This window comes from Schistocerca serialis, chromosome 12 (genome assembly GCF_023864345.2).
Source record: "Schistocerca serialis cubense isolate TAMUIC-IGC-003099 chromosome 12, iqSchSeri2.2, whole genome shotgun sequence".
Classification (NCBI taxonomy): Eukaryota; Metazoa; Arthropoda; class Insecta; order Orthoptera; family Acrididae; genus Schistocerca; species Schistocerca serialis.
Genome location: NC_064649.1, coordinates 42,582,164 through 42,604,391, shown reverse-complemented (window position 1 = coordinate 42,604,391; position 22,228 = coordinate 42,582,164). Strand labels below are relative to the sequence as shown.

The window sequence follows — 22,228 nt, the reverse complement described above, 5'->3', positions numbered from 1 at the left end:
TCCACCATACCACACTATTCATTTTCAGACTAGCATTTTTGGAAATGTCTTCACAAAGACATGGGGGTTTTTGTTGGACCATGATGTAAGTCAAAAGTTAGTGGTACCATCATGAATGAAAGTGGCTTCATCAGTTAATAGTATCAATTGGACTAATCAGTGATTTACAGTTACAATTATCTACCGTCATTTTTCCTCCCAAAATAGTTATTAGCTACCTCACCAATATGATAGGTGAGACAAGCAATCACATTATGAGAATTGAAACTCTCCAACCCAGCAGCAGCAGCAGGGGCAGTACTACCAATTCTTACAATGGCAATAGTGAACCAGCTGCTACTATGACTCAAGGTATCATTAGAAACAGTACTAAAATTAAAAAATACATCCTACAAATATGCCTCAGTGATAAAGATAGCTGTACAGTACATGCAACCTCAATGGAGGGGTATCTATCTGTTGAGAGGTCAGACAATGTTCGGTTCCTGAAGAGGGTTAGCAGTCTTTTCAGTAGTTGCAGATATAACAGTCTGGATGATTGATGTAGTAACACCAAATAAAACAGCCTTGCTGTGCTGGTACTGCAAATGGCTGAAAGCGAGGGGAACTACAACTGTGATTTTGATTTTGCCGAGGGCATCCAGCTCTACTCCATGGGGAAGCAGTGGTTGAGAAGGGAGAGAGACAGGGTTGTAATGTTATTCAGTCTGTACATCGAGCAAGCAGCGAAAGAAACTAAAAAAAAGTTCTGGAGAAGAGAGAAGAAATTAAAACATTGAGGTTTTCCAATGACATTTTAATTCTGTCCAAGGCAGCAAAAGGCTTGGAAGAACGGAATGTACAGTGTCGTGAGTGGAGGATATAAGATGAACATTAACAAAAGCAATACAAGGATAATGGAATGTAGTTGGAATTAAACCAGGTAATGCTGCGGAAACTAGATTAGGAAACGAGTAACTTAAAGCACTAGATAGGTCTTGCTATTTTGGCAACAAAGTAATTGATGGTGCCTGAAATAGAAAGAGTATTTTTTCCATTGTTTGATTAAAGAGTATAAAAAGTAGACTGGCCATGGCAAAAAATGTGTTTCTGAAGAAGAGACTTGAGTGTTGGGATGTCTTTGTCTGGAGTGTAGTCATGTATGGAAGTGAAACAGGGACAATAAACAGTGTAGGCAAGAAGAGAGGCTTTTGAAATTTGACGCTACAGAAGAATGCTGAAGATTAAGTGGTTAGATCACATAATAAATGACGAGGTACTGAATAGGATTGGGGAGACAAGAAATTTGTGGCACAGTTTGCCCAAAAGAATGGATTGGTTGAGAGGACACATTCTGAGACATGAAGGAATCACCAATTTAGTATTGGTGGGAAGTATGGAGGGTGGGGGTAAAAATTGTGGAGGGATCGAGAGATGAATACAGTCACCAGATTCAGGAGGATGCGGGTGGCAGTAGTTATTTGGAGATGAAGAAGCTGGCGCTGATATAGTAGCATGGAGAGCTGCATCCGAACGACAACCTTCACTTTCTTTTTAAAAATGTTGAGTCCACTTTCAGATGATAAAGATAGAGGGCATGCACACATTATGTCTGCCATATTGCTATATGTCAAACACTGGTATGTGTAGTACTTGAACATTCCTCAATTTATGCATGTTTGTTTTGCAAGGCTCTGCTTGATTTACTGAAGTATGTCTCCTTTGCCCTCCCCCCCCCATAACATTTATTGTGAAAAGGAAGTTTCTATGCAGATGTCTGGAACAGCAGATCTCCACAGTTCTCCCACTTCCTGTTCTAATGTATGGTACCTCATCAAAACATTACAAAAATGTTATATTTTCATAAAAATTGAGAGTGTGATGTACTTTGTCAGATAGAACGAAAAACATCAATAAAGAGAGAGACATATTGTAATCATGGTTTAAATGAACTAAGGGCAAGGATTAACAGGTCTTGGATTCTTATTTGACAATAATCCAACACACTTCTTTTGCAGTTTTTCAATTATTTACCACAGTCCAAGACATAGTTAAAAAGTATTGTCGCGGCCATAGGTACAATGCCAATCAGTTCAGACGCCAACTCACATATCTACATGGCAACAATAACAACAGTTACATATGCATGGAGCTATCATAAATTTTTTAATTTTATAGAAGTATGTCTCATCGTTAAAATGTAAAAATAAGATGAAAACTGTTATTTTTCAAAGTGTTACAAATTGTTGTAGTATTTTTGTGTGACTTAATTTCAATCTACATGTTTGAAAGTACAACTGTTTGTGAATATCCAAAAGTAACTGATGAAGTACAAAGATCCACTTTTTTGTGTTGCTGATATATGGTACATATAAATCCATTCCATATTTAGTTCCAACATTTCCTGAAGGAACATACGTCATTCTTCACATTTCTCCCTATACCATTTTTTATAATGTTTTTCATTGTTCCTGAAAGTGTGTTCAAAATTTATTGGAACAATGCATATCTTTTATTTACAAGTAAGTTATCAGAAGAAAGAAAACTGGCATTCTATGGATCGGAGCATGGAATGTCAGATCCCTTTATTGGGCAGGTAGGTTAGAAAATTTAGAAAGGAAAATGGGTACATTAAAGTTTGATATAGTGGGAATTAGTGAAGTTCGGTGGCAGGAGGAACAAGACTTTTGGTCAGGTGAATACAGGGTTATAAATACAATATCATATAGGGGTAATGCAGGAGTAGGTTCAATAATGAATAAAAAAATTGGAGTGCGGGTAAGCTACTACAAACAGCATAGTGAAGCATTGTTGTGGCCAAGATAGACAAGAAGCCCATGCCTACTATAGTAGTACAAGTTTATATGCCACCTAGCTCTGCAGATGATTAAGAAATTGATGAAATGTATGATGAGATAAAAGAAATTATTCAGGTAGTGAACTGAGACGAAAATTTAATAGTCATGGGTGACTGGAATTCGAGAGTAGGAAAAGGGAGCGAAGGAAACATAGTAGGTGAATAGGGATTGGGGATAATAAATGAAAGAGGAAGCCGTCTGGTAGAATTTTGCACAGAGCATAACTTAATCATAGCTAACACTTTGTTCAAGAATCACGAAAGAAGATTGTACACATGGAAGAATGTATCAGATAAATTATATAATGGTAAGACAGAGATTTAGGAACCAGATATTAAATTGTAAGACATTTCTTGGGGCAGATGTGGACTCTGACCACAATCTATTGGTTATGAACTGTAGATTAAACCTGAAGAAACTGCAAAAAGGTGGGAATTTAAGGAGATGGGACCAGGATAAACTGACTAAACCAGAGGTTGTACAGAGTTAGTTGTACAGAGTTTCAGGGAGAGCATAAGGGAACAATTATCACGAATGGGGGAAAGAAACACAGTAGAAGAAGAATGGGTAGCTCTGAGGGATGAAGTAGTGAAGGCAGCAGAGGATAAAGTAGGTAAAAAAATGAGGGCTAGTAGAAATCCTTGGGTAACAGAAGAAATACTGAATTTAATTGATGAAAGGAGAAAGCATAAAAATGCAGTAAATGAAGCAGGCAAAAAGGAATACAAACGTTTCAAAAATGAGATTGACAGGAAGTGCAAAATGGCTAAGCGGGATGGCTAGGGGACAAATGTAAGGATGTAGAGGCTTATCTCACTAGGGGTAAGATAGATACTGCCTACAGGAAAATTGAAGAGGCCTTTGGAGAAAAGAGAACCACTTGTATGAATATCAAGAGCTCAGATGGTAACCCAGTTCTAAGCAAAGAAGGGAAAGCAGAAAGGTGGAAGGAGTATATGGAGGGTCTAGGCAATGACGATGTTCTGGAGGACAACATTATGGAAATGGAAGAGGATGTAGATGAAGATGAAATGGGAGATATGATACTGCGTGAAGAGTTTGACAGAGCACTGAAAGACCTGAGTCGAAACAAGGCCCCGGGAGTAGACAACATTCCATTAGAACTACTGATGGCCTTGGGAGAGCCAGTCCTGACAAAACTCTACCATCTGGTGAGCAAGATGTATGAGACAGGCGAAATACCCTCAGACTTCAAGAAGAATATAATAATTCCAATCCCAAAGAAAGCAGGTGCTGACTGATGTGAAAATTACCAAACAGTCAGTTTAATAAGTCACGGATGCAAAATACTAACGCAAATTCTTTACAGACGAATGGAAAAGCTGGTAGAAGCTGACCTCGGAGAAGATCAGTTTGGATTCTGTAGAAATGTTGGAACACGTGAGGCAATACTGACTCTATGACTTATCTTAGAAGAAAGATTAAGGAAAGGCAAACCTACATTTCTAGCATTTGTAGACGTAGAAAAAGCTTTTGACAATGTTGACTGGAATACTCTCTTTCAAATTCTAAAGGTGGCAGGGGTAAAATACGGGGAGCGAAAGGCAATTTACAATTTGTACAGAAACCAGATGGCAGTTATAAGAGTCGAGGGACATGAAAGGGAAGCAGTGGTTGGGAAGGGAGTGAGACAGGGTTATAGCCTCTCGCCAATGTTATTCAATCTGTATATTGAGCAAGCAGTAAAGGAAACAAAAGAAAAATCCGGAGTAGGTATTAAAATCCATAGAGAAGAAATAAAAACTTCGAGGTTCGCCGATGACATTGTAATTCTGTCAGAGACAGCAAAGGACTTGGAAGAGCAGTTGAACGGACTGGACAGTGTCTTTAAAGGAGGATATAAGATGAACATCAACAAAAGCAAAACGAGGATAATGTAATGTAGTCGAATTAAGTCGGGTGATGCTGAGGGAATTAGATTAGGAAATGAGACACTTAAAGTAGTAAATAAGTTTTGTTGTTTGGGGAGCAAAATAACTGATGCTGGTCGAAGTAGAGAGGATATAAAATGTAGACTGGCAATGGCAAGGAAAGCGTTTCTGAAGAAGAGAAATTTGTTAACATCGCGTATGGATTTAAGTGTCAGGAAGTTGTTTCTGAAAGTATTTGTATGAAGTGTAGCCATGTATGGAAGTGAAACATGGACGATAAATAGTTTAGACAAGAAGAGAATATAAGTTTTCGAAATGTGGTGCTACAGAAAATGCTGAAGATTAGATGGTTAGACCACATAACTACTGAGGAGGTACTGAATAGAATTGGGGAGAAGAGGAGTTTGTGGCACAACTTGACAAGAAGAAGGGACTGGTTGGTAGGACATGTTCTGAGGCATCAAGGGATCACAAATTTAGCATTGGAGTGCAGCATGGAGGGTAAAAATCGTAGAGGGAGACCAAGAGATGAATACACTAAGCTGATTCAGAAGGATGTAGGTTGCAGTAAGTACTGGGAGATGAAGAAGCTTGCACAGGATAGAGTAGCATGGAGAGCTGCGTCAAACCAGTCTCAGGACTGAAGACCACAACAACAACAACTATTAATGAAATGTAAAATGTTATAAGAGCTGAAATTGACACAAAATAAATATAAAACATTCAGTTACAAGTCAGTTGTGAAACAAAACATCTTTTGGTAGTAAAATTATGTAAGTGAGCAAAAAATGGAATTTATCTGAGGTTTGGAACTTAAATAGTGGCAACTATTTATTCACAACTGATGCAAAAGAGTTTCATGTTTGCACCTGTTACTGTCCTTCAAAGTAGTCGCCAGCGTTACGTATAACCCGTTGCCAGTGATATGGAAGGCGTAGTATACCATTACCAGAGCCCATTCTGTTGATAGTGCAAATGGGGCGGTCTACTGCCTGTCGAATCTCTGGAACAGTTCTGAAGTGAATGCCATGAAGTGAAGTGGTTCCTTCATTAAGAATTGAATCAAAGTCACAAGGACGGAAGTCCTGGGAGTGTGGTGGATGGTACAGTACTTCCCAGTCCCATCGACAGAACAGAGCAGCCACAGCTTGCGCTGTATGCGCCGGCGCACTGTGTTGCAAAATGATGGGTGGGCTACGCAGAAAGTGTCGCTGCTTCTTTCGTACAGCTGGTCGCAGGTGATGCTCCAAAAACGAACAGTAATGCTGTGCATTGGCGCTCTGCCGTGAAGGAATGTAATGCATTAGGATAACACCATCACAATCGTACACAAGAATCACATAACTTTAGACCGCTCCATTCGCACCATCAGCAGAACAGGCTCTGCTAACTGTTTACTAAGCCTTCCACATCGCTGGCAACAGGTTCTACACAACTCTGGTGACTACTTTTAAGGACAGTAACAGGTGCAAACATTTAACTCTTTTGTATCGGTTGTGAATAAATAGTTGCCACTGCTTAAGCTTCAACCCTTGTATTAGGCTACGTATTAGTTTTGGGTATTGTGTTCTTCAGTACTATTAGATGTTTGTAGTCACTTTACACTATACAGTTGGAGATTATTAATAAGAAGGGGAGATGCTGTTTTATACACCTCATGACTTATTAATAGTGCATAGCAGGTTGATGGTAAAGTACCTACATTTTGTTATTAATTTCTGTTTTTTATAGACTGCACTTAAGTTCTTAATACTGTACTGTTTACCTAGTCATTATAGAAACAGTGCCTTGAACTGAAATACTTGTTGCAGACAATGGATGCTAAAGAGGACACCAGCTCTGGAAGTGTAAATGCACAACACGATACATCGGACAGTGGCATCACCACCATCATCGCTGTTGAAAACTTGAGTGAAGCCCTGAACAATGCTGAGATCATCGAATCTTTCAGCTTCTGGGACGAAGGTAGTAGCCCACCAACGAGTAACTTAGTTCCTATGGTCACAATGGATGAAAGTTCATCCTCTAGCAATGATATGGAACCGATGGAATTAGATGTGTTGGAACGTGACTTGCTGGTAGATGCTAAAGAGTCAGAGCTAACAAATCGTTTTCTGAATGGGGAATTGACATTTAGTCAGTACGCGAGTTTGATGGGTGGCGATGAGGACGACGATGGTGACGACGACGATGTTATTGACAGTTACAGTACTGTACAAGACCGCCCAGACGAATCAATCCAGCCTAAACCTTCAAGTGCAGCAGTTAAAGAATTTGAAGAACTAGCAGCCGGGCCTTCACAGAGGCAGAGGAAATCAACTACAGAAAAGACCAAACGTGTCAGACGGCACCTTCCTCCCGCCCTGAAGGGATTGATGGGTGAGGCAAACTTAAGGTACGCTCGAGGTGATCACGAGATGGCCATTAAAATGTGCCTAGAGATAATAAGGCAGGTGCCGACAGCCCCCGAGCCTTTCCACACGCTCGCGGTGTTGTATGAGGAGAAGGGCTACCCGGAGAAATCCTTACAGTTTGCACTGATTGCGGCCCACCTGAACCCAAACGATGTGGACCAATGGGTACGCCTAGCTGAAATCTCTGAAGAGCAGGGCAACCTGAGGCAAGCGGCAACCTGCTACTCCAAGGCCATTGCAGCTGATTCGGCCAATACGGAAGAGCACATGGTCAGTATATACATGAAACGCTGGGAGCTCCTGGACAAGGTGGGTGAAACGAAGGCTGGCCTCAGGGGCCTCATCAGGCTGATGACACTCCTCCGTCACGACCAGGGTCTGGTCCTGTTCCACATAGCGAAGATTGTGGCTACAAAGTACCACGAGCGCAATGAACTGGTCCGTGCGAAGGAAGTTATGGACATCGCATTTTCCAAAAGTCCTCAGTCCGTCACTACGGAAGATGTCAATTTGATGTTGGAACTTCTCTTGAGCCTGCAGCACTACCAGGAATGCATCAACATCCTCGTTCAGTATTGTGGAGTGGAAGTGGAAGCAATATCTGAGAATCAGGCGTCCGGCCGAGAACCAGTTTTGAAGATAATGTCGTGCAATATCCCGGAGACACTGGTGATTGACCTCAAAGTTAAAGTTATAGTCGTACTAATCCATATGAAAACTTTTCACCTGATTGACGAGCTGCTGAACTTGCTCCTGAACGGGCAAAGCCCAGAGCAGTCGGGCGACCTGTACCTTGACGTAGCGGAGGCCCTGATGTCGGAAGGCGAGCACCGTGAAGCCCTGCGTCTATTAGAACCGCTTACAGAGACAGAAAACTACAGCCTGCCCGCGGTGTGGCTGCGGCACGCAGAGTGCTTGAAGCAGTGCGGCCGAACCGAGGAGGCAATTGCTGCGTACAGGCAGGTGGTCACGCAGGCGCCACAGCACCTGGACGCGCGGCTGACACTTTCGGACCTGCTGAAAGTCGTGGGCCGTGAGGAGGAGGCACTCGTGGTCCTCACACAGGATGAAGAGTCGGAAGTACTGGAACCGGGACTGCTGTATGAGCGGTGCTTGCTTCTGAAAGATGCTGAGGGTAAGACCGAAGAATTCCTGGCTGTGGGCCAGCTTTTGCTGTCCAGGCACTGGACGCGGATCAGGAACCGTGAGGAAATGTACGCACTCACCCGAATGAGGAGGTTTACAAAGAAACGCGACGCGCTCAGGGAAATACGTACCAGCCGTGGAGAGCCATCCCATGACCCTGACGCTCCGGACTTCCATTCTGGCAAAGGAGAACCGTCGGTATGTAACTTTGCTCATATAGTTTTCCTCCCTTTCGTAGTAGCTTCACTGTCGACAATGATCATGATCTTCCTGTCGTGAAAATTCTTACAGATATGCAGTAATGTACCAGGGCCGTTTTCAACCTCTGATAGGCTATAAATAAAAGACCAGTTCATAGAAAACAATTATTTTATTACCAAAGTTTTGTACACTTATGGTTACTTTTCAACATAATTACCGAAAAGATTGAGACATATATCATACCTGTGGACAAGCTTTGTAATACCCTGTTCAGAAAATGTTACCACCATTGATTTCAAATGAGCATTGACATCGTTTTGAAGATCTTCATTGGTTTGAAAGTGATGCCCTCCTAGCCAAGTTTTCAGTTCAGGGGAAAGGTTAAAGTCACTGGGTGCCAGGTCAGGACCGTATGGCAGATAATCGAAAATGTCCCATTGGAATTGTTCAGTGAGCCGTTGGGTTGTGTCAGCAGTGTGTGGATGAGCAGTGTCATGGATCAACACGATTCCTGAAATCAGCATTTCTCTTCGTTTGCTTGAATGGCTCTCCACAAACGTCGTAAAGTTTCACAATAAGTAGCTGCATTGATAGTGGTTCCAGGCTACATAAACTCTACAAGCAACACACCTGTTTGATCCCAAAACACAGTAGCCATAACCTTTCTGTTGTTGAATGTTCGTTTGAATTTATTTGTTTGTGTGGTGAATTTGGATGCATCCATTGTTGTGATTGTCTTTTTTTTTCCCTTGTGTGTCATATTGGATCCAAGTTTCTTCTCCAGTAACAGTTGATTTCAAAAAGTTTTTGCCTTCATCGTGATAACCGTCAAGGAAATTCAAAGCTGACGCCATTCGGTGACTTTTGTGAGCATCCGTCAGCATTTTTGGAATCCGACGAGCACAAAGTTTTTTGTAGCCTAAATGTTCAGGCACGATAGAGTGTACGACAGATCTTGAAACTTCCGGAATTTCCGTAGACAAAGCAGTTATGGCAAACCTACGATTTCCTCTAACCATTCTGTCAACTTGTTCAATGAGGTCGGCTGTAATGACAGACATGTGTCCTCGGCCCCCTTCTTCATGCACGTCATTTCGGCCATTTTTTAAACTTTCGGCACCATTCGCGCACAACACTGTTAGTCATGAAGTTATCACCTTACACTCAGCTCATTCTCCAATTAATTTCTGCTGCACTATTCCCTTCTGCTTGGAGAAACCAAATTACACTTCGTGATTCACACTTGGCGGGAGCAACAATGATGACAGCCATGTTTACGTGGCTGTAGTGCAATGCAGACTGATGCCTTCTACATCTACATCTATGTTTGCCTTGAGGTCGTCAGTGGCGGAGTGTGTAGTGTGAGAGTTGCGAAGTTGCCTACAGTGCATGTCCACTTTCTGCCGCTTGTGTAGCTTATATACTGAGTGAGCAGAGGTTGTGGGTCTGAATCTTGTCAGGTACTTTATTTTGTTTTACTTTTTAAAAATCATAATGACATTCTTCATTACTTTTATTCAGTTTGGCTTAAATGTAAATTTCTATATCTGCACCAAATTTATTTATATTTATTTATGTGTTATAATATGTAAACATTTGAAAATGCTGGTCTGTTGGTTAAGAAATAAAAGACGAAATAAATGTATTCATATTGACTGTGCAGTGATGTCAAAAATGTGTTTTTAGTTTATCAGGTGTGCATTTTTTAGATGATAATCATCATACAAACATTGAACACACAAATTTCTGTCACACTATGGACAAAACAATGAAGATGAAGATTTAAATGAAAGAAGGGATTATAAGTGAAACAAAATTCAAGCAAAATGAGGAATAGAAGTAATTAATGCAGTAAAAAAGTAAATCTCACTGCTGGGGACCTCTTCTTGTTAGATCTGTAGATGATCAAGAGTGATCAAAACGTGTCATGAATTAAAATTGTGCAACTGAGACGGTAGAATAAATGGGAATTGTTTTAAAAAGCATTGTACGTTGTTGACTTGATGGCTGTAAACTAAAGACTTGATCACAATTAAGTTTACGTTTCAAATAACTGACCATAGACATACATCTACACAGAGTACACGATGTTGAAGAAATGAATGATAGCCTCTGACTTCATTGTCCTACAAACCTGCCTTTAGATATGCATAAGATTAAAAATCAAAACTTAGTGTTATATTGTTATTATCAACAAATAACATAGCAAAAATAAGGACACACAATTACATTAGTAAAAGATCAAGAGCTGTATAACAAGAAAAAAACCAAAATTACAGGCGCTAATTTATGAAAAAAGTTTTCTACGAAGATCATTTCAAAAGTTCTGCACACTGCGAGATAGAATTGAAGCAAATAATTTATTTTAGAGAATAATTTACAGGCATTCAATATAATCTCCATTCTTGCTTATGACAGCTTCCCAACAATTTGGTAAGTTCTTTGTTCCAGATGGAGCACCTTCATTGTTGAATTGTGTGATTACTGGGGTCACCTGACTGTAAGCTTCTTCAGTTGTATCAGAATATTTCCACAGAATTGTTCCTTCAATTTGGGAAACAAATCATAGCCTGGGGTGGCTAATTTCAGGACTGTGTGGTGGGTGGGGAAGGATTTCCCATCCATTTGTTGATTGTTTCACTCACTGGTAGGCCAACATGTGGCTTCCTTTTTTGTGCAAAATGAGGAGACCAGCTGCAAGAACGTTAGGCATTCTTTGATGAATTTTTGAGTATAAAACATATTGCAGAAACAGCTTGTAGTACACACCTGCTGCAGATGTCCCATGGGGCAGTTTTATTTATAGTTTTGACTCCATTCGTGTCATACACAAAGATAATCATGAGTTTCACCTTTGATGATTGTTTGTTGCAGAATTTTTTTCTGGTGTGGAGAGTCAGATCTTTTCCATTGTGATGACTGAGACTTCAGTTCTGGTGCATTATCTTGTATCCAGGTTTCATTAAATGCAACAGTCCATGTCAGAAACAGTGCTCATTCTGTTCAGTAACATTGAAGCAATTCTTTTGCAACCTGCTGTCCGCTCTTCACTCACATCATGTGAAACCCATCCGGCAGCAACTTACCTTATCGTCAACATTACAGTTATGTTTCTGTAAACTCAAATGACATATTCTGGCCTCATATTTCATTTTCTCTCATACTTTTTGACGACCCTCTCTCAACGTGTCATTGACAATAACCTGAGAGGTTTAGTGTGTTGCAGTTGATGGCATTCCCTTCTTGGATTGTCCTCAGGGCTTACCCGACCTTCACAGAAATGAGCAGACTACTGTGATACTGTGCTATGGTCCACCACACTATTTCCACACACCTCTTTCAAAGCATTGTAAATTTCTGTTTGGTCACTACGCGTAATCTGACCTGATTAGGTTTCTGCTTCCATTTTAAACCTGAATTACTCACAAGACAACCACGTGAACCAGCAGACATGTATACGACCGTCACCCCTAAAGTCTCATTGACAACTGACACGAATTTCAACTTCATCGCACCACTGTAATGGTCAGGCATGCATAGTTTCAAATGACCAGCCTACTTATGCGAGGATTCCTGAAGTAAAAAAAAAAATTCTTAAAGGTGCAATTTTCAAATTGAATAATTAACAAAGTAAAAAGTTATTCTGGTGGAAGCAGATATTTTTCTAATTTGGGAAAATTTAGACTATAGAAGTGTGGTACTGAATTCTGGTAATAATCACTATTTAAGATTCAACCTTGCGGTACACCAAAATTTTGAGTATGTATAACTTTTTAAATAGGAAGTTTTTGGAATAAACTGTTTGTTGAGAAGAGGAGAATGAGAGTTTTCAAATGAGGTAATCAAATTTAGAAATAAACAGCTATTTGCTCAATGAAAATTTCACCTCCTTGCATTTAGTAAGGATCATAAATCATGGATATTTCTTGCGAAAAAGTATTTCCATCTGCATTAGCTATAATATTGTCATCAGTAACTGAAAAAACTATGCAGGGAATAATAATGTCCAATGAGCTACAGCTTTACAAAGAAATTAGTTATTTTGTGTAATTATTGATGCTTTTAACAATATTAATGTTGGGAGTGGTATTAAGGAAAATTACGATAGTCCCATCTTGTTCTGTTACAGGTACAAGAAGAGTGGGCACTCTTCAAAGAAATGTGCAACACGTGTATGCGACTTGAGCGGTTCAATCTCCTGCAGAGACTGACATTTTCGGCGCTGGGCTCAAAGAAGTTGACATCCAAGCCAGAAATGTTGCGGGAGCTCGAGTTCATGTGCATGTTGGCCTGCTTCTACAATGCCGACGCATACTACGGCTACAATTTGGCGAGAGATAATGTGTTGAGAGACTCCTCCAAACCCAGGATTTGGAATTTGTTCAACTTGGTCATCCAGCGTGCTGATGACGTGCGTCACAATAGGTTTCTCATGAGGCTTCTTGCGAGGCAACCCAACCACGAGGCCCTCACCCTCCTGCATGCCAACAACTGCCTCGTGGCGGGGACGTACAAGTATGCCCTGAGTGAGTACACCACGGCTTACCGTGCCAGACCGTCAGCAATGACTGCGTTCCTTGTCGGAGTGACGCTTATTCAGGTCGCGTGTCAAAAATTTTCCGCAAAAAAACATGCACTTGTCGTCCAGGGGCTGTCATTTATGAGTCTGTACAGGAAATACCGTGGTCAGGAGGGTTTCCAAGAAGTGTCCTACAATTTAGGTCGAGCTTTCCACCAGTTGGGCCTGTTACCTGCTGCTATATTTAACTACCGTAATGCGCTGGAGAGTAATGTCTCGCCATTAATTGAGCAGTCGCCGAAACGATTGAACCTTCAAAGAGAAGCGGCATTCAATTTGTATTTAATTTACCACAGTTCAGGTTCCAGTGATATCGCAAGGAGCTACCTTGAAAAGTATATTGTTGTCTAATACTAAGGATTATCTTTAAAATGTTGACATTCATAGTATGTAACTGAATATAGAGAAAAATGAAAATGATGGGAGCTGCAGCAACTTGCAAGTTTTACTATAAACTGGCTGAGTACCCATTGTTGCCCGGGTATGTATTCTAGTCCTGTAAGTCCATTTCCTCCTTCCCTCTCTGTCCATCTCCTCATCCCCCCTCTCTGTGTCCATCTCCTCTCCCCTCTCTGTCCATCTCATCCTCTTTCCTTTCTTTGCCCATTTCCTACTCCCCTCTATTTGTACACCTTCTCCTTATCCTCCTCCCTCTATCTAGATCCTTCTTTAGATAATGTCTGCAAAATTTGTAGTTTTGAGGATGTAATAAATTAAAATGTCATGCATGACACAGCATTTTTTCATGCATGTTCGTGTTAATGATGTCATGTCTCTTGAAACATGTGGTGTTCAGTGATATAATTTTGTATGTACAATTAGCAAAATATGAGGATATCTCTGCGATTAGAGAACTGGGGAAAGTTTGGAAAAATCGGTAGCCTCGGGCCAAGGGAGACTTATCAGACGGAATGGGGAGGAGAGAGAGATTGTTGCAAATTCCATCAGATGAGATTTTCAAATCTGAGACTTTAAAGGCAGAAGATATGGTAATACTCAAGATTGAGATTACTGGTAAAACATTGGGCATGACTAATAAGAGTGGAAAGCGAAGTGTGCTGTATGTGGTGGGGTGGAGAAAATATTGACAGGTCAGAAACTATAGGTTATTGAAAACTGTGAGAGAGTTGTTCATTGCCAGTATACACCTTTTGCCTACGTCTATTCGTCCCAGCCGATAACTTGATGTAGTCTTGCCAATGTAAATGGCCAAACATTGTTTACATAACAGCTAGCACATGACATGTTGTTTCACTGATGGTTCTTCCTTTGAAAGTATATGTTTTGCCAATTACAGAGCTGGTACAGGTGGTGATAGGAGGGTGCATAGAGCAAATCTTACAGTTGTTACGGTCACAGGGGTAGGAGTCACAGGGTAGGGAAATGGGTGGAAAAGGAGCAGAGTGTCTGACAGTGATATTGCGGAGATTGGGAATGTGACGAAAAGCTATTCTAAATGTTGTGGGAAAAAGTGTCAGACAGAATGGAATTCATTTCAGGCCGTGTTCTTTGGAAGTCCTAGCCTTGTTGAAGTAACTGATTAATGCATTCCGAACTTGGATAATACTGAGAGACAGGAGGTGTATGGCTAAGATGTTTTTTGGAGGTATCACTATTGGATATGATGGCATGGGAAATGTGCTAGTGGACTAGGGCTGGTAAGGTAATTAAGTCCAGTGAAGGCTGTGGTAAGAATGGTTACGTATTGCTCTAAAGCGTCCCGAAAAAATACATTTGTGTCAAATTCAAAGGCTATGTGGAAAGGAATATCTGACACAGAAAGGATGGTGACTGTCAAAATGTAAGTATAGTTGTTTGTTAGTAGACTTAATAAAAACTGAACTGTGTAGCTGATGCTCAGTGAGGATGGGATCAACATCAAGGAAAGTGGCATGGGATTCTGAATAGGACCACGTGATGTACTGGGAGAATGTATTTAGAGATTCCAAGAATTTTAACTGGCCAGCCTCATGATGAGTCCATAAGCCAAAGATGTCACGGGCTGAAGGCTTATGGATCCCAGGAAAGCCTCTTCTAGCGAACCATGGAAAGGTTGGCATACGAGGAGCCACCCTGGTTCACATGGCCATGCTCCCGAGCTGTTTCTCTGTCTGCTTTGTCAAAGGTGAAGTAAATGTTGGTAAGCATAAAGTTCATTAAAGTGAGCAGGAAGGAAGTCGTAGGTTTGGAATCGGGTGGGCACTGTTTGAGGAAATGTTCAGCAATGGGCAGACCGTGTACGTGGATAATGTTGGTATCACCATCCCACTTCCACCACACACACCTTGCTTGTCACCATTGGTGTCACCTCCCTCAATACTGTCATCAGCTTCAGCAGGTATATTAGAAAAGTGTATAATCATATTTGAATCACCCTATGCAGAAAGAGCTGGAGTCCATTATTCGTAGTTTTGATAACTGGGGGGGGGGGGGGGGAGAATCTGGACACTACTATAGGAATGCAAAGGTGAAGGAAAAATTCACTGCTGTATATTGACAGAGTACAAAAGTTCTATCGAGATTCAATGAATCTGAAGTGTCTTAAACTACAAAAATAGTTTTTTTGGTGTTGTACTGAAGTTCTTTCTGCTTCAACATATGGTAACATATTTTATACAGATATCGGTTGCAATTGCAATTTGTGTGATACAGTATGATATTTTGCTATCTCAACTCCTTACTTGAGGTTTACATGGTGTTTACGTAGAGCGAGGCACCATGGGGCAGCCACAATAATGAAACAGTCGTTCTCATTGCCCTCTAATGTGATGTGTGATCACCTCAGACGACCAGTACAGTTGCACACCTGTGTAGCGTGGACAGTATGATGTTATCAGTCAGTTCTTGAAGGATATTTGGCCAATATCCAGCTCTGCGCCCATTGTGACATGTGCTGACCTGGCTACAGTGCATCTACCAAGTGCATCCCAGACATGCTCATTTACGTCTAAGTCCATTGAACAAGCTGGTCACTCCATTCATTCAATTCCCTCAGCCTCAGGCAGGTTGTCTACCAGTGCAGCTCTGTGAGGACGAGCATTATTGTCCACGAGAATAAACCCATCGTCTATGGCACCAGTGTAGGGCACAACAAATGGTCAAAGGATCTCATCTCTATACCTCTGGGCAGTCAAAGCACCATTCTAAATGTCATAGAAGTCTGCATTTCCACCAATACTGGCTCCTGCCCACACCATTCGTCCACCACCATGATGTGATGATGTTTAGCTGCGATAGGCATAATAAAAAGATTCGCACAATCATAGCTTTCGGCCATTAAGGCCTTTGTCAGCAGCAGCACACACACACACACACACACACACACACACACACACACACACACACGCAAGAGCAACTTTCACACACATCTGCAGTCTTAGAGAGCTGAAACTACACTGCTCTCTTGTATTGTTACATTCCATCCTGGGTTATCCATTCTTTGATATGGTGATGTTTCCTGTACATAAGCATGATTGCTCCGAGTTCCACGTTCTCTCCAGATGAGGGAACAATGATTGTCTGGCTGAACAGAAAATCTTGACTCATCTGTGAACAGCACACGGCACCATGCATAACGACTCCAATCTTGATGTTCCTCTGCCAAGTTTCTGTGGGCTAACCGGTGTTGTGGTTTTAACGGGATACGCACCATAGGCCTCCGTGCATAGAGGCCACATTCCCGAAAGCGATTTCGGACTGTTTGTGTTGATATTGCGCTTCCTGTTGCTGCCTGGAGGGTGCGTTGCAGCTGAGTTGCATTCGGCCTCCTGTCTTGACGGGCTGTTAACTGGAGATAACAGTCATCTCTTGCTGATGCTGCCTGTGGACAACCTTAACCTTGCCTTCTTTAAACGGTTCCTGTTGTCTGAAATCGCCTCCAGGTCCTGGAAATTACAATTTGGGACACTCCAATGGCTGCAGGCACCTCCCTCTGTGTCAGTCCTGCTTCAAACCGTCCTATGGCTCTCCATGCCATAGCTTCGGTAAGTCACGTTGTTGCATTGCACTACCTGCTCACTACATTATCTGAACTCAACTTCTTGTGTAATTCGTTTGGTAGAATAAACACAAGTCAATACCAACCCCCTCTGCAGCAACTTTCCTTTATGACCACTATCTTGGTGACTGTAATGTTGATGTCTCCAGTCCGTAGAAATGTATGTTTGTTGAAACCTCAATAAACTTGGACATTATTATACATCCACAAAGTTCGCTGGGGGGCATTATTATACATTCATCGAGTTGGCTGCTGTACATAAATCATCAGAATGTACTTTGTTGTCTCGTGGTTCCGACTTTGTTGTCTGCCTCCGTAGCACAGCAGTTGCATTACTACCTAACACGCAAGGGGGCCCGGGTTCAATTCCCGGCAGGGGACTGGGTGTTGTGTATCCATCGTCATCACTTTCGTCGTCATTGACATGCAAGTCGCCTAAGTGACGTCAGCTCAAAAGACTTGCAATATGGTGGCCGAATCCCGAAGGGGATATCCCGGCCAGTAAATGCCATATGATCAATTTATTTCATAAATCATTGGCCACCCATTCTTGGAATCAAAAATTCCATAGATGTGCTATTTTCAGTGATCAGTTTGGTTATTTCATGCACAGTGTACAATCGGTAATACCTTCTAAGGCTGTATTTGATTGTAGAAAATCCCTGTCACAAGGCAGAAAAGAATGGTCTCTGAAAGGGAAGAATTATTCGATTTTTTATTTTTTTTATTTATTGTGTGTGTGTGTGTGTGTGTGTGTGTGTGTGTGTGTGTGTGTGTGTGTGTGTGTGTGCGCGTTTGCGCTAGTGCCCGTTAAAAATGGAAGCCACCTTACGAAAGTTTGGTTCTCATAGGGTGTTTCAAAATGAATATACTGTTTCAATACTTTGTGGCATTTATTATATTCAACTTACAATTATAAATAGTACATCAAATGAAAGAGCAGTGCAGATATTTTTATTTGTAAACCTTTTACAAGCTCTAAAGCCTACAGACTATGGTGTACATATGAACTATGCAAACAAAATGTTGGTGTGTAACGAAGTTTTTCTAGATCATGTTGTCTTCAGTGATGAGTCGACATTTCATCTAAGCAGAAATGTGAACACACATAATGTGTGTGTGTGTGTGTGTGTGTGTGTGGGGGGGGGGGGGGGGGGGAGGGTCACCAAATCCTCATGAGATGGTATAGTTGTAACAAGGCTTCCCTGAATTAAATGTTCCTTGTGTCATATCCAAGCAGAAAGTTTAACCCATTAACTGCCAGTTTTTTTATTTTGATTTCCTGGGAAATTCTCTTTATTTGTGTAAGAGATTTGAACCTGACATACCACTTTTATCTACAGAATATGTTTTTCAAAAGTATAGCAGTCTTTTTCAGAAAGCTCCAAATGAGGATTGTGGCAGATGACATGAAAAAAAAGGAATAATTGGAAACAAATTTTATTTGTGATAATATTTTACAGTTCTGTTTATTTTTAATTATTTGGACACAAATTACATTACATTTCGTATGAACTCATGTTTTACATTTGTGTAAGTAAAAAACTTATTGATGCCACTGTTCTATACATTCCATATGTAAGCCTACATTACATTTTCTACATTGTTTTCTTACATTCCTCTTGCATATCACACATTTTCTTTGTTTGGCTTCACAGATTCTTTCTTGATAATATCCCAATTGACTTTTTTTTTTCTCACTGTATCTGGAACACGTTTCTGGGTCTTTTTCTGCAATGATAGTCTACCAAGACTCTTAGGATTAGAAATAGACTGTGTTTGTAGGTAGCCTCTAGTTATTTGCCTCCTAAATGCTAAAAGGGGTGTATTGCTGTTAGCATAACAGTATAATACGTAAGCATTCACTACTGCTGAGGCCGGCCGGAGTGGCCGAGCGGTTCTAGGCGCTACAGTCTGGAACCGCGAGACCGCTGTGGTTGCAGGTTCGAATCCTGCCTCGGGCATGGATGTGTGTGACGTCCTTAGGTTAGATAGGTTTAAGTAGTTCTAAGTTCTAGTTAAGTCCCATAGTGCTCAGAGCCATTTGAACCATTTTTAACTACTGCTCTATCAATTATGTTTGTAAATATGGGAAAATACCATTTCTTTCCACACATTTTTTCCTATATTTATTTATATACCAGTGTAATTTGTCCACACCACGCATAAATTTATTGTAGAGATGTATACAGAGAAGCTGGGGTATTTTTCATGTCTTTTTTCTCCAATCTGGACCATCTAGTTACTTTCTTCTCTGGATATATTTCCTGATGGTTTGAAAAGACTTCTACAGATTTATTATCTTTACATGCAGCACAGAATATTTTTTTTTGACATAAAATCTGTAATCCATAGCTCCATGAGGCCCCTCTCAGAATTCATTACCTGACTTGAGAGGGTATTTATTTATCTGGTTTGATCGAACTGTTCCTGTTGCTGCTACATTTCAGTCTGTTAAGGTTTTCATTATATCAAAACTACTGAAAAAATTATCAAAAAAGATATTGTGCTTAGAGGGATTGTTCGCCATAGATATTTTGCTCATTATAACTGATGCACCCAAACCTTGCACTTCAGTGGTGTCGTTCCTTTCCCCAGTGTACAATTCTATATGAGGCTGTGGGTGTTCTGGTTGTACATGAAGTACCACTCGGCTGTGCCTGTGTGACTTCGGAATGCACTAGGGGTTTTCTTGAAACTGAGGGATTAGAGTTGTGTGCATGTTTTCTGTGTGTAAGCTTGTGTTTGGTGTTTTATGTATGTGTTATTGGTCTCTAAAGAGGTGTGTTTTTGGGCATTTGTGAGAAGCTTCTGGTGGTTCATTTCCTAAATTTTGTATGAGAAAGTAGGTCGAAGTTTGTGTTGTTTCATAAAATTTTGTGGATTTTTCTTGAATAAGTGTGTAGATGGTGGGTAGGCCTAGGAGGTCTCTTATGTGTGTGTTAGGGATGTTTCTGCACGCACCAGAGATGACAGGGAAAACTTTGTCCTGGAGACGTTGCAGTGAGGAAAGTGCTGTGTCTGACGCCATAGACCATACTTCCGAGCCACACAGGATGACTGGAAGTATGAGCTGGCACCAGAGAAGGAGGTTGCACTAGATGGTTATACCATCGCCTTTCAGGAGTGGATATAGCCTACAGAAGAGGGCGCAGCCCTTGTTTGCAGCAGTAGTGAAGTGCCTGTTCCATGTTAGGCGGTGATCTATTGCGATCCCCAGGCAAATGATTGAGTTTCTGCAAGTTAGCTCTTGGCCGTCAGTTGTGAGTTGGCGATCCGGGAGTTCGATTTTAGGGGCGAAATAGATTGCTTAGCACTTTGCAGGATTGATTTTAATTTTCGAACGGTTGTGCCATTGGGTTGTTTTGTCGAGATGTTGCTGGAGGTGGCAGTGTATGAGGAGGAGGAGGCTGTGACTGCTTCTGTATATGGCAGTGTTGTCTGCATAGAGAGCAGTCTCTCTGCCAATCTGCCCAGGGATGCCATTTGTGTATATGCTATAGAGGACAGGACCTAAAACCGAGCCCTGTGGGACTCCTGCAGCAATCTGTCATGTCTGGCTGGACTTGTCTCCGTTCCTTTTGAAGAACTGTCGTCCTGTAAGGAAGGAGTCAATGACCCTGATTATGTGTCCTGGGCACCCTATTTGATCAAGTTTGTAGATAAGGCCGTTGTGCCAGACATGGTCAAATGCTTTTTCTATGTCTGGGAACACTGGTCCTGTTGCTTCTCTCCTTGCCCTGGCCAGACAAATGTGTTCTACCAAGCGAAGGGATTGTTGAGTAGTGGAGTGCTTAGCACGTAAACCAAACTGTTTGGGCATAAGGATGTTGTTTTCAGTCAGCTATTGATGGAGAGGTTGCGACCGAACCGCCGAATCCTTCCGTCAGTAAATGAGGTATGTTCTCAACTGACTCGGTTGTTTTAACCCCCTCCACTGACGGAATGACCCGCTTCCTAATTCCGTATGTATATCACCAATACGGACTTGTAGCTGTCAGGCCTTTGCGCTTACTGCTACGTATTTTAACAGCAAATAGTTGAGTCCTAATGGTAAGAGGTAGTAGTGAATTCAAGTTGTTAATATTTGAATACAGCACAGCTGACACACGCTCAGTTCACTTTTACTCCGCTCCTACCCGTGCCATTGCACAACATTAACTATGTGCTACTTGGACCTTGCTAAGCTATTAAATTCACTTGCGTGTACATTTTGACCGTTACTCACCAGTATTTACCTAGTGATTAAAGCACACTCCTAACCAGATTATTTCCCAAAGAGCTGTGATGATTGAACGGGTTCGATCCATGGCCTACAGGGCCCTACAGTTCACACGGTAACACTGCCTACCTGACCCACTTAACTGGGTAGTGGGCTTATGTATCCAATCATCACTGCTAGCAGCAGTGGATAATCCTATCAGCACGACGAGAGCAGCAGGCTTATCGTCAAATCCTCCTCAAAATACTTATAACTACCGTCGCCAGCTCTGAAGGACTAAAAGAATAGATCAATTTTTGGCTCGTTTAAAAGTGAAACGGCTTGAGTTGAATTTAAACTTAATTTTGAATATTACTATTACTGATCATTCAAGGTGATTCAACAAAGCAAATACTCTTTCAATTTCTGTGTGTTGATGTGGTAATTACTACCAAGGCTGTTTATGCAACTTGGGTTAACAAAATTCTATCTCTCAACTTTATGTAATGATTTTGGATATTACTCTTTGAACAATTGATATAGAATTACTTAAGTGACTTTACTTAAAAAGTTACTCAGAAAAATTTAAATTAACTATAAAATGGTGACTCATTCTGGTGTGATCATTGCTCTTTTCAGCATTCTTATACGCTAAAGTATTCTACAACAAAAAGAATTGTAAATGAAAGAGGCGATGGTGGCCTCAGTCTGATTCCACTATACTATGTTTGAGGTTACTACACTTTACAATGAACAACATGCGTCGTAATTTTACTCATAAATGTATTCTGTCCTCTGTACTTGCATAAAAAGAACAACTGGTATTCTCCTTTTACATTTCTATAAAGTTTGAATTAACAATTACAAGCAGTCTTGCCTTGGGTAGATGTGCCGGTGCTGGTGGTGAGATGTATGTGGATAATGCAACTCTTCACGCCTCATGCCCTTAATGGCAGCTGGA

The 22,228-nt window shown here is 41.1% G+C and overlaps 1 protein-coding gene across 2 annotated transcripts in view; it reads left to right on the top strand.

The window, feature by feature from the left end:
• Positions 1–13,800, top strand: part of LOC126428282 (general transcription factor 3C polypeptide 3) — a 30,498-nt gene extending 16,698 nt beyond the window's left edge. For both annotated transcript variants that reach the window (XM_050090196.1, XM_050090195.1), the window contains exons 2-3: positions 6,541–8,487; positions 12,620–13,800. In XM_050090196.1, coding sequence (XP_049946153.1) covers positions 6,544–8,487; positions 12,620–13,420 — 2,745 coding nt within the window. In that variant the 5' untranslated portion in view covers positions 6,541–6,543 and the 3' untranslated portion in view covers positions 13,421–13,800. The remainder of the gene's footprint in view (positions 1–6,540; positions 8,488–12,619) is intronic.
• The last annotated feature ends 8,428 nt before the right edge of the window (positions 13,801–22,228 follow it).